Source organism: Schistocerca americana, chromosome 1 (genome assembly GCF_021461395.2).
Source record: "Schistocerca americana isolate TAMUIC-IGC-003095 chromosome 1, iqSchAmer2.1, whole genome shotgun sequence".
NCBI classification, from domain to species: Eukaryota; Metazoa; Arthropoda; class Insecta; order Orthoptera; family Acrididae; genus Schistocerca; species Schistocerca americana.
Genome location: NC_060119.1, coordinates 943,360,882 through 943,373,161, shown reverse-complemented (window position 1 = coordinate 943,373,161; position 12,280 = coordinate 943,360,882). Strand labels below are relative to the sequence as shown.

The following is a 12,280-nucleotide window of genomic DNA, read 5'->3' as shown; positions in this document are numbered from 1 at the left end:
CAGGATATTACCCCAAGTTATAATTTTGGTCTACAATGACCATCTTCAGACCTGAGTACAAACAAGCTTTTTTGGCTTATTACTTTGACTGTATCAAACAACAGAAACTACTGGTTGGAATATCAACACTTTAAGGAAAAGATAGACGACCACTCACTGGAAAGATGGCATGTGGGCTGCAGAAAGCCATAACAAAAAGACACTTACACATCAGCTTTTGCCCAAAGCCTTTATCAGAAAAGGAAACACACACACACACACACACACACACACACACGTATTCACACAAATAAGCACACCTCATACACACATTACTGTCATCTCTGGAAGCTCAGACCAGAATGCAGCTGACAAGCAGAATGTAAGCAGCAATCTAGGGGGGGGGGGGGGGGGGGGGGAAGGGATAGCAGGGTACAGATGACAAGGAAAGAAGTGCACTGTCTGGGGAATGGGGAAGCATGCAGGACTAGACTGCTAACAGGCAAAGCATCAGGAGGCTGTGGAGCAGGGAGGTGGGGACATGATGGGGGTATGAAATGGGGAGCGAGAAAGGAGGAGGAGTGGGGAAGGTGAAAGATGGTCAGGTGCATTGACAGAATGTGGCACATAAAGAGAGTGAGGGGACAAGAATAGGGAGGAGGTAATAGGACAGAGGGGGTGAAACTTTTGGATGAAGGGTGTGGAGACAGCAGGTTACTGTAGGTTGAGGCAGGCATCATTTTGGGAGCAGAGAATGTGTTGTTAAGGATAACTCCCATCTGTGCAATTAAGAAAAGGGGAGGATCAGGTGGCTTAGGTAGTGAAGTAGCCATTGACATCAAGCATGTTATGTTCAGATGCTTGTTGTGCCACAGGATGGACCACTTTGCTCTTGGCCACAATTTGTCAGAGGCCATTCATCCTGATGCACAGCTGGTTGGTAATCATACCAATATGAAAAGTTGTGCAACTATTGCAAAAGAACCTGTATGTGACATGGCTGCTTTCACAGGTGGCCTGGCCTCTGGTGGGGTAGGATAATTCTGTGAGAGGAATGGAATACGAAGTGCTAGATGGATGGATTGGGCAGGTCTTGCACCTAGGTCTTCCACAGGGGTATGACCCCTGTGGCAGGGGGTTGGGATTGGGAGTGGCACAGGGATGGAATAAAATGTTATGGTGGTTGGGTAGGCAACAGAACACCACTTTAGGAGGGGTAGGATATCCCTCATTTCATAGCATAATGAGAGATAATCAAAACCCTGACAAAGGAAGTGGTTCAGCTGTTCCATTCCAGAGTGGTACTGGGTGATGAAGGGAGCACTTCTTTGAAGGTGGTCTTTGGGGATAGTAGGGAATTGGGGGTGTGTGGGGAAATGACTCAGAAGATCTGTTTGCAGACGAGGTCTGGAGGATAGTGCTTGTCTGTGAAGGCCGCGGTGAAACTTTCAGCATACTGGACAAAGGAGTTCTTGTTGTACATGTGCCTTCCCTAGCTAGCCAGTCCATACGGAAGGGATTCTTGGTGTGGAACGGATAAGAGCTGTTGAAATGCAGGTACTGGTGGTGGTGGTGGTAGTGGTCGGTTAGTTTAATGAGGACAGAGGTGTAGATAGAGCCATCAGAGATAAGGTGGCACGCTGGATTGAGGAGGAGCTGGCGTAGTGTATGGGAGAAAAGGTGTTGAGTTTGTGAAGGAATGAGGAAAGGATGTCTTGGTCTTGAGTCCTGATCATGAAGATCTGCAAACAAAGGTTTCACCACTGTTGTTAAAAACTGCACTGACTACCTGTTGGAAGGCTTTTGCCAATTATCTGACTCTTCCACCTATAAACTCTGCCAATGTCATCCTATTGCAGAAGTCCAACGTAATCTTGTTTAAAGCCTTAGGCCCTTTCCAGAACCTCTCCCTTGAACCCCCTTTTCCCCTCACCACTATGACACCCCACACACCCACCTTCTAGATGCTCCCCAAAATCCACCAACTCAACAATACTGGATACCCCATTGTAGTTGGTTATTGTGCCCTCACTGAAAGTAATTCAGCCCTCACTGACCAACACCTCCAACCAATTGCCTGTAATCTAGCCTCCTGCATCAAAGATACCAACTACTTCCTTCACCAACTCTCCACTACCCCCATCCCTTTACCCTGCAGATCCCTACTGGTAACTGCTGATGCCACATCTCTATACACCAACATTCCTCATACCCAGAGTCTTATTGCTACTGAACACTACCTTTCTGAATGTCGTTCAGACTATCTTATTCCTCATACAACTTACTAACTTTGTACTAACTCACATCTACTTCTTCTTTGAGGGGAAGGTATACAAACTAGTCTGCAGCACAGCTATGGACACCCACATGGCACCCCTCCTATGCCAACCAGTTTATGGGCCACCTAGGGGGGACCTTCCTGGCCTCCTTAAATGCCAAACCTCTAGTATGGTTCATGTTCACTGACGATATCTCCATGATCTGGACTTAGGACAAAGACACCCTATCTTCATTTCTTCACAAATTCGACACCTTCTCTCCCATCCACTTCACTTGGTCCTCCTCAATTCAACACGCCACATTCCAGGATGTTGACCCCCTCCTCTCTGATGGCTCCATCTGCACCTCTGTCCACATTAAACCTACCAATCACCAACAGTATTTGCATTTTAACAGCTGCCATCCCTTCCACACAAAAAAATGCCCCCCCCCCCCCCTTGCTCTGTCTAATCACATCCTCCCATTCTCATCCCCTCACCCTCTTTGTGGGCCGGCCTCCCTCTGCCAATGCACTTATCCATCTCCCCGCCCATTCCTTTCCTTTTCTGCTCCCTGGCCTCCCCCCCCCCCCCCCCGCCCCCCGTCTATTCCACAGCCCCCCAACACTGCGCCTGTTGGCAGCCTAGTCCCTGCACGCCCCGCCAAACGGTGCTCTTCTCTCCCACCACCCATACTCTGCTATCCCTTCCCTTTATTCACCCCCTCCAGACTGCAGCTTCCGTTCTAGGTAACAGCTGCATTCCTGTCCAAGCTGCTGCAGATTGTGGTAAAGTGTGTGTGAGGTGTGCTTGCTTCTGTGTATGGATGTGTGTGTGTGTTTCCTTTTCTGAAAAAGGCTTTCATTGAAAGCTAATGTATAAGTGTCTTTTCATTGTACTTTCCTGCGACTCAACATGGCATCTTTGTGGTGATTAGCAATCTACCTTTTCCTTATACCTTGATATTTGACTGTATTGCATTTAGATATGTTGGCTTGATGTGATCGACAATCTGTTTGTACTCAGGTCTAAAGATGGTCATCATACTCTACAATTAATTACCTGATGCAAATTATTGCGGTCCATAAATGGAATAAACATTAAAAAATCCTATTCTGGATTCCTGTGCAATTTTACTGTGACTGCGTCACAACTCACGATAGACCTTTGTTGAACACAACATAATGTATGAAGCACTACGGGTGTTAGTCAGGGTGGAGAAAGATAAAGAATCTTCAACACTCAGAAAAAAATCGTTAACTATGCAGTGGGAGAAAACATTTACCAGCAGAATGAGCAAAGTAAACCACATGGATTTTTATCTTGTCATAAACCCCTAAAGATATTCAATCAGTACAACATCTGCCATGGTTAGGGATGTATTGGTGGCCTATATGCTTGGTAACCTGCCAAAGGCATTTTCTTCACACAAAGACACCAACCATACAGCTTGGTGAATATAGATCTTGTCCCCTTTGTATGGACCCAAGGACAGAGAGATAGAGTCCTGCTCACGGCCTGAAGGGTGATTATTGCTGACTGCTGCATCTAGATCACCCATCACCCATGGACATTTTAAAGTCCTGTGAATATTGTGGAAAGAGCTCAATATGGAGGTATCAGTGTACTTTTTGAAGTGCAGCATCAAATTAGGGACATGTGCATCATTTCATGTGTTTGCTGTGGAGACTTTGAAGGTTGGAGTTTATAAGGAAAACAACTTGCAATGGTATGCACACCTGGAGGATGGTAATCTTAAAGAATGCAGGGGCTGGCTTGGTGGATGAGTATATGCTATATAAGAACTGTTCACCCTCTCACCCTCTCACTGGACTTACATCTTCTAGAATATATGTAGAACAGTCTAGGCCAAAAGACTGGTGCCCTAACACTGGCACAATGGACCACTACTGACTACAAGAAGTATATTTTTCCTCAAAAGTGGGGCATTTCTGCAAACCACATCAGAGATTCTGATCCACAGTCTGGGGAATTATTGCCTATCTTATATTACCATGTGAAGACATCACAACCTCTGTTTATGTTTTGTATGTAAATGTTTCTTAGTCACACAATGTTGCTGAACAAATTTTCATGCACATGTGAACACCATGTCTCTTACTGTTCAAATCTAAAAAGCTACTTAACTTATGAACAAGAGTGAACAATGTCAACTGTAGTGTACTTGCAGACATATGTTCTTTGTCAGGAGGAGAAAGGGGGTTCCACCAACCTTAACATCTCTGTCTAGTTTACAAACTACTATCAGCAGGACCTTATGTCCTCTACCGTACTACATTCCAGAGATGTGTGCGAGGTAAAGACATGCTTTGGAATTGCATCCAAGCATTTATCCTATTGTATCAGCCAAATAACTAGTATATGAACTTCACTGCAGTTTAGTAACATCCACCATGGACAGCAACTGAAGAGTAATGAAATTATGAGATTAAAATACATGGTTAAAAACTATACTTTCATTTTGTTTATTTTTTACATTATGCTACACAGACCGTTTCCCAGAACACACTTCCATAAATAATTAAAACTTGTTGAACTGCTGATGATGCATAAATACATTTAATGATTAAGGAAAACAGTGAGTAGTTTATTGTACCTTTGGATCTGTGAAGTCAATATCTCTTTCAACATGAACCCAACCTGTTGGGCAACAACAGGCAACATCCAGCTTCGAAGCACCAACTGCAGTGACATCATTTTCACTACCAGATATTCCATCTTCACCTTTTCGGATCATGCGGTTCAGTTCTTCAATAACATCCTTTGACGTAGCATGTTCATGAAAACTAACAGCACTAGCATCCATAATAAGAACACTGTTTGGACTATTGTCACACTGCAAACGGTTCACTACAGTGTCAGGAGTCGAAACAGTGGATGTCAAGGACTCTGACATCTCTCGACACATTCCACCAGTCTGCTCATCTTCTTCTATCACAGTCATCAGTGTATCTACCCTACCTGAAGAGTGCACAGCCCTACTGTAATCATACGAAGCAATATTCATGTCTTTTAACATCACTTCCTTTGGAGCAGGAACATTATATTCATCATCACCAGTGCAGCCTTCCCTTCCAAAAGCACCATCCTGGCTACTTTTGGTCTTTACTGAATCATCAGCACTGCTAGGCAGCAGATGATGAATGGGGAAATTTGGTAAGGATTGGGAATTTGAGGCAATTATGTCATATGAATTACAGTCTTTAATATTCGAGGACTGTTCCGAACCTGAATTTGTGTTACAAGACAAAGAACTGTCCTGTTTCGCTGTAGCACACATTGATTTTCTGTTGAGATCAAAGCTGTCCACTTCTGACTTTGCCTCATCTTTCAAAGAATTCAACATATTTCTGTGGGCAGTGTCATTTTGTTGATTAAGCAGTGATTCAGGGCACTTTTGCTTCCTGTTAGATGATTTTGCTATATCATTCTCACCCAAGGGAATAGCACAATTTCTTTCTCTTGCTCCAAGACTCACTGCACCTGAAGCTTGGCTATATACATTTTCAGATGCCTTATCCATCTCACCATCAATAAAATCACCTGAGTGGCCATTCTGTACACTTATTTCTACATTTTGTTGCTTTGTCTTAAAATAGTTTCTATCTTGAAAAGTTTCTGCTGCTGCACAGCCTTGACTACAGCTTTCATTTGCAACCACAATGCTGTTTTCATTGTCAATACAGAGTTCTGGAGAAACTGAAATGGCCTCATCAGTTCTTGGCTTGGTAGCACCAGGGTTTGAAACAACAGATATAATATCATCTTCGTCATTTGTTGATGTTTCTAAATCCAATGATGGCTTACTGCAGCATGATTCATGATCAGCTTCATGAGAATTTGAATCATTCATCTCACTTGCACAATTTTCTTCATTAAGATCATCATCGTCACTGCCCTTGCTAACAGTGTTCTGATTCTCATCTTGTAAAAGTGGTGTTGGTTGAACAGTGACTTCCAAATCTTCCTCCTCCCTTGAAGTGCAATACTGTTGCTGTTCAGCAATGAATGTGAGAACACTCTGAAGAGCCTGCTCTCTGTCGGGAGCTGTTTGTAATAGTTCCTGATTTCTTTTTAGTGAGCCTCCATTATCGACAAGACTTCGTGATGATGTTGATGCCAAACTTTTGGTACTTTCAAATTTGACTAGACGATAAAAGTCCCTTGTGAAATCTGTCCCCACTGCGGGTGATTCTGAGCTCACTGCATCATCACTGCAACCACTCATCGCTGCTGATGAACGTTTCGAGGAGCTTTCACAGCCAGCTGCATAAGAACAGTCATATGAGTGACAGCAGTCCTCGGAATTGCTTGACCAGCTTCCACCAGGCGAAGACAGCCCATAGTTGTTATTTTGCCAATAATTTTTCTGGTCAACATCAAGAAGTAATGTCATTAGCTCAGTGCTAGACAGATGGCTAGAGCTATTCCACTGATAATCATTTGTGTCTTCCTCCAATTCCAGTTGGTTATTTTCTTGTATACTTGGCAAAGCTTGTGGCAGATCTCTTCTCCACATGTTTCCTGTGTTTCCTTCAACAACTGGTGCAAAGTCATCACAAGACATACTCCAGTCTTCTAGTTCAGCCTGATCATATTCAAGTTCCAGCATATCTCGATGCTGTTGCTGTAGAGCACCACGTGTTTCATCCAGTTTTAGCCAATGCTGCACATAATCAGAATCCCACCACACTCCAGCCTCATCATCATCTGCAATTTCATTGTTTTGTGAAGATGTCGCCGCTGCTGAGCTGAGGCTGACAGTCGCCTTTGTTCGACGGAGAGGGTGAGCAGTTGTTGCAGCTAAGTTGCTGGCTGGTGTGGCAGCTTCTAGTGCTAGAACTGAGGGAGAAGAGGAAGCACTGGAGGCCAGGGAACAAGCTGAGAATGGGGCACAAGGTGAACATGGGGTAATTTTGAGACAGAGATGAGAATCCGAGAAGCTGCGCATTATATGTTGATACGGGAGGAGATCCTTTGCTGGGGGAAAGCTGTGTCTTGGATTAATGCCAACCGTTAGACCAAGTGGAATGTAAAGTACATCAGGATCACAAGCATCTTCTACAACCAGCAGGCAGCCACCAGAATTGATGGGCCGGACATCTGTCACAGTTTCTGTTTCATCAGAAGCTTCCTTCACTTCTTCTAAACCGGCACCAGCTGCTTCCAGAGGCTTTGGTGCTGCTTCTGCTTGAACATCACTTGACATGGTTGAATAACCTTCATCCCTATTTCCACTCTCAGGACTTTCACTCCCGACATCTTCTGTCTTTTTTGCAGAAGTTGCAGTAGCTGGAAAAAGATCAATTTGATTACTGAGTGTAATGTGATAAATTATATATATACATAATTAAGAAAGTCAAAGGATTGCATGTGGGCTAATTCATTTTAATAACATTATGGCAAATAAATTTACAACAAAATCCTTTAGACACAACTTGCAAGAATACAAACAGTGATTGTAAAGTATCAGATCTCACAGTTAGAAAACTTTGAGTATCTGACGGCTGACTCTTTATAAAACTCATGCACTGGCACTGTAAATGTCCAATTTAAAATTTTCCTCCTATATTTATATAAAGTCTGTACATAGTTATCTGAAAAATTTCTCAACACAGGAAATGGCTAGCCAGAAAAAGCTGTTTTTCTGTTTAATATGTGTTTTACATTTTACTGCAGATACTGTACATATTGTACCTAGAAATAAATAATTTAAGATGACTATGACATAAGGCTTTGTCATCATAGATGCCTGAAAGGCATTCCTATTAGTATTAACTTGTAAGAAACTTGTGAAACAAAATGATATATCCAACAACAATGTGGGCACCCCTTTCAAAATTATTTACATTATTGTGGTGTAAATGGGCCAAATGTATATTGATACTGTTGAGGAACAGAGAGATGTGTAAGATCATATTTGACAGTATAACATGCAATGTGAAAGAAACATAAAAAAGAACATACGCTCAGTCTAAAAGGCACAGACCGTTGCCATAACAATTATTATGTGATTTAATGTACCTGTTTTCACAAAGTTATTGCTGTTCTCAGGTGCTACAGCGATTCAGTGTTGCAATATTTTCTATACAATTCACAGTGTCAAAGGATTGTGTAATTTCATATTATTTTTATGATTGTTGGCGTATTAATCTCATACATCAGATGCAATAAATATCACTGCACACCATCAGTCCAATCTACACTAATAATAAACGGGTAAAAACTGTCATGTCTGTTAGTCAAAACATGCTAATCTCCAAAACTACTGGACAAATTTTCATAAGCTTTTCACAGGTAACTTGAGCGTAGCTTGGGGCAACATATATGCTTTATTCCATCAAAATTGGATCACAAAAAAGGAGAGATATTGTAGTTTAAAGTTTTATCTAAAATGGTCAACTCAGCTTAGTAATTTGGATACTTAATCATCATGACATAGTACATCAAAGAACCACCAAATGGCACTATTGGTTTTGTTTAACTTAGTTACAGATGCAGTTTTGATAGTTTACGTCAGTGATAGTATTAGGCTCCACAATATGATCTTTACGAAAAGGCACTAACAATGACTTTACTTGGCCTAGGACATAAAGATTTAGTGATTTCGCTTTGTGTATTAAAAATGTAACAACACTGCCTTGTTTTTTTCAAATGGTTTTATTTTTATTCTTTGCTGGGAGAAACAAATATATCAAGTTTGCTTTTTGATTTGTCTGCCTACTCATTACATTTTGATTTTGTTTTGTTTACGAATAAGATTACCTAGAAAATGGTTGAGTCTTCCTGAATACATCAGAGGGGCTAAGAGACCAAGGACTATGTGGTATCAAGAACCCAATGATTTTCTCAAGCTGCAGCAAGTCTTGTCTCACAGGCTTCAACTCAGTCTTTGAAAACACTTTCCAAAAACGATGTGTGATGCAACTCTGATCGACAGTGTCACGCATTATCTCGCTTTTCCGAACCCTTCACTCATAGAGATTCTCCAAAGTAACATCACAGAAGCAGAAATTCTGATGTGAAGTGGTGCAGGCAAGTGAGTTTTTATACCCTAAATCCCATTTAATCATAACAATATACTGTTTCATTTTGAACATGTACAATTCCTGATGAGCTTAAGTTAAGCCACAACCATAAACAAAGCACAAGACCAGATAATTCATGTTGCCAGAGTGAACTGGACAGCTCTATGTAGCTCTCTCCCATATTAGTGAAGCAAACGATCTGGTTCTGTCCCCACCGCATCCAAAGAAGCTGTACAAATCAAAAATAAATTCCAAGCATGTGAAGTCTCAAGCCCAACTATAAACAAATACTCAGGCAATATTGGTTTCTCAGCTAGTTTAACAAAAAATTACAGTGAGGATAGCATTAATGACCATTTCCTACATACTATAAAATTTAACTCATCTGAAGTGTTTGAAGTCTATAAAACAGTGGCAACTAAATTTTTTTTCTATGCATTTATGATATAAACTAATTGCATCAGAGACTGACAGAAAAAAAGGTAGCAAGCCCAAGGAGGAGTTGTGCGACATAAACAAAAGTGGATAGGCTAGTTTCTACATCTGAAAGGTATGATTAATTTCAAATCAGCTGCATGAAAGTGGTGCTAGAAGCACCACTATGAGGATGCAAATTAGGTTTGCTTTCAGTACACACTGAAACTCTCGACAGCATTAGTTACCTTTGATTTAAAGCAACAAAGATACCACTGTCATCACCTTACTGATTTTGAATGAGGTCGTATATTAGGGTTACAAGAAGCTGGATGTTCCTTCTGTGATACCGCAGAAAGACTTGGCAGGAATGCAACCACTGTACATGATTGCTGGCAGCAGTGGTCACGAGAATGTACAGTCACAAGAAGACTAGGCTCTGGACAGCCATGTGGCACTACTGAGAGGAAAGGTGATCTTGTTTAGTGTACAGCTCTGGCGCTTCAGACTGCATGGGCAGCAGCAATTTTAGCTATTACAAATTAGCTACTGCAAAGACAGCTCAGAGCCAGAAATCCTGTAGCATGCATTCTACTGACCCCAAACCACTGCCATCTGCGACTTCAGTGGTTTCAAGTAAGAGCTCATTGAAGGGCAGGGTGGAGGTCTATTGTATTTTCTGATGAAATGCCAGTTATGACCGTGTGTTGGTTAGGTGGAGGGCAGTTAAGGGCCTGCAACCAACTTATCTGCATTCTAGAAACACTGGACCTACACCAGGAGTCGGTACACCAGGAGTTGGTGTGTGATTTCATATCACAGCAGAAGCACTCTCGTGGTTATCCCTTGCACCCCGACTGCAAATTTGAACATCAATCTGATGATACGACCGGTTGTGCTGCCATTCATGAAAAGCAGTCCAGGGGTATTTTCTAAGAGAATAACACTTGCCCACATACCACTGTTGCATCCCAACATGGTCTACAGAGCGTCTACATGCCTTGGCCTGCTCAATTACCAGATCTATCTCCAGTTGAGCACATATGTGACATCATAGGATGACAACTCCAGTGTCATCCACAAACAGCATTAACTGTCCCTATGTTGACTGACCAAGTGCAACAGGCATGGAACACCAACCTGAAAACTGACATCCGGCACCTGCACAACACAATGCATGCATGTTTTAATGCTTTCATTCAACATTCTGGCAGTTACACCAGTTACTAATGTACCAGCATTTCACATTCGCAATAGCTTATCTCGCACTTTCATCAACCTGTGACCTTGCAATGTTAATCACTTAAATATTTCACCTAGACAAATATATTCCTGAAATTTCATTACATTAAATTTTTTTGTATTGCAATTTTTTCTGTCAGTGTATTTTATTCAGAATGAACTAAAAACTCACTAATTACATTTTTCATTAATTTATTGATGTATAGTCTTCTTTAGACCCCTCAGAAGACAGTAACCTCAGGAATGTGGAGTGAGCCAACATATATACTGATCATGTGAAATGACAGTTACAAATTGTCTCAATAACCAACTACCCATAAAATGTTGTGAAACTGTGCTTAGTGAAGATAAATGTAATGTACTGAAATTAACAGAGATGACAGTGCTTTGAAAAGCAATGCTGCTTTCTCAGTTGCAGTTGATCTCCTACTGGTAGCTTAATGTCTAAATGACCACATCAATATTCAGTGTTAATCAATAATTATTTGTATAATGTACACTGAAAGACTGTTACATAAAACCACAATGCCATGATAACTTCAACTGTACTCAACTGTGGTGAGAGTTTTACTAAGTCTGAACAGATTTACGTATTTCTAATTTTCTCAAGTACTGGTGGTACTGTGTACGATAAGACCAGGAAGTTAAGACAAAAGAGACATTGTACAATAAAGAAAAATTCTGACACACATTTTCTAAAAGGAAATTCCACCACATATTTTGTAAACGTGTTTATTTTATATGTCAATTTCTACCCATAAGAGCTTCATTTCAAACACTAATAATTCATTTGGGGTTGCACAAGTCATGCATATATGCCACAACATAGTTCTCCACAGTGGAGGAGAAAAACACTCTTAACATAGATAAAAATGATTTTTCAAGGATGAGTATACACTAGGTCAGAGTAATTTGCATGAATAATAATAAGCCTTTAAATGGCATTTGTACTTTTTTTTTATTAATGTCAAAAGGATGTTAGTCTGATTGGTGGATGTGCACTAGTTGAACAAGCCCAAACATTTTTTTCTTTTCTTTTTGACTTTAAACCATGTGGTAATTGTTTGAAACTGGTCTGTAAAGCAAATCATAATTAGGAGCAGCACAGTGGAATTTTTACCTTATCTTTATTTGCCCTGGTAAGATTACAGCCTTCAAGGCATCTCTTACATCTATGAGATATCTTTAACAATTTTATATTACAGTATGTACACTACATGAGCTCTAAAATAGATACTATTTCTGAAATTATTCATTCTGGAAACAATTACTTGGCTGTGACTAAGCCGTTTCTCCACAACATCGTTTCTTACAGGAATGCTTGTCCTGCAAGTTATG

The 12,280-nt window shown here is 41.1% G+C and overlaps 1 protein-coding gene across 1 annotated transcript in view; it reads right to left on the bottom strand.

Annotated features, from left to right (window-relative positions):
- LOC124615614 overlaps positions 1-12,280 on the bottom strand; it is a 227,683-nt gene that overhangs the window by 43,970 nt on the left and 171,433 nt on the right. Inside the window, exon 8 of the mRNA XM_047143618.1 lies at positions 4,855-7,550. Coding sequence (XP_046999574.1) covers positions 4,855-7,550 — 2,696 coding nt within the window. The remainder of the gene's footprint in view (positions 1-4,854; positions 7,551-12,280) is intronic.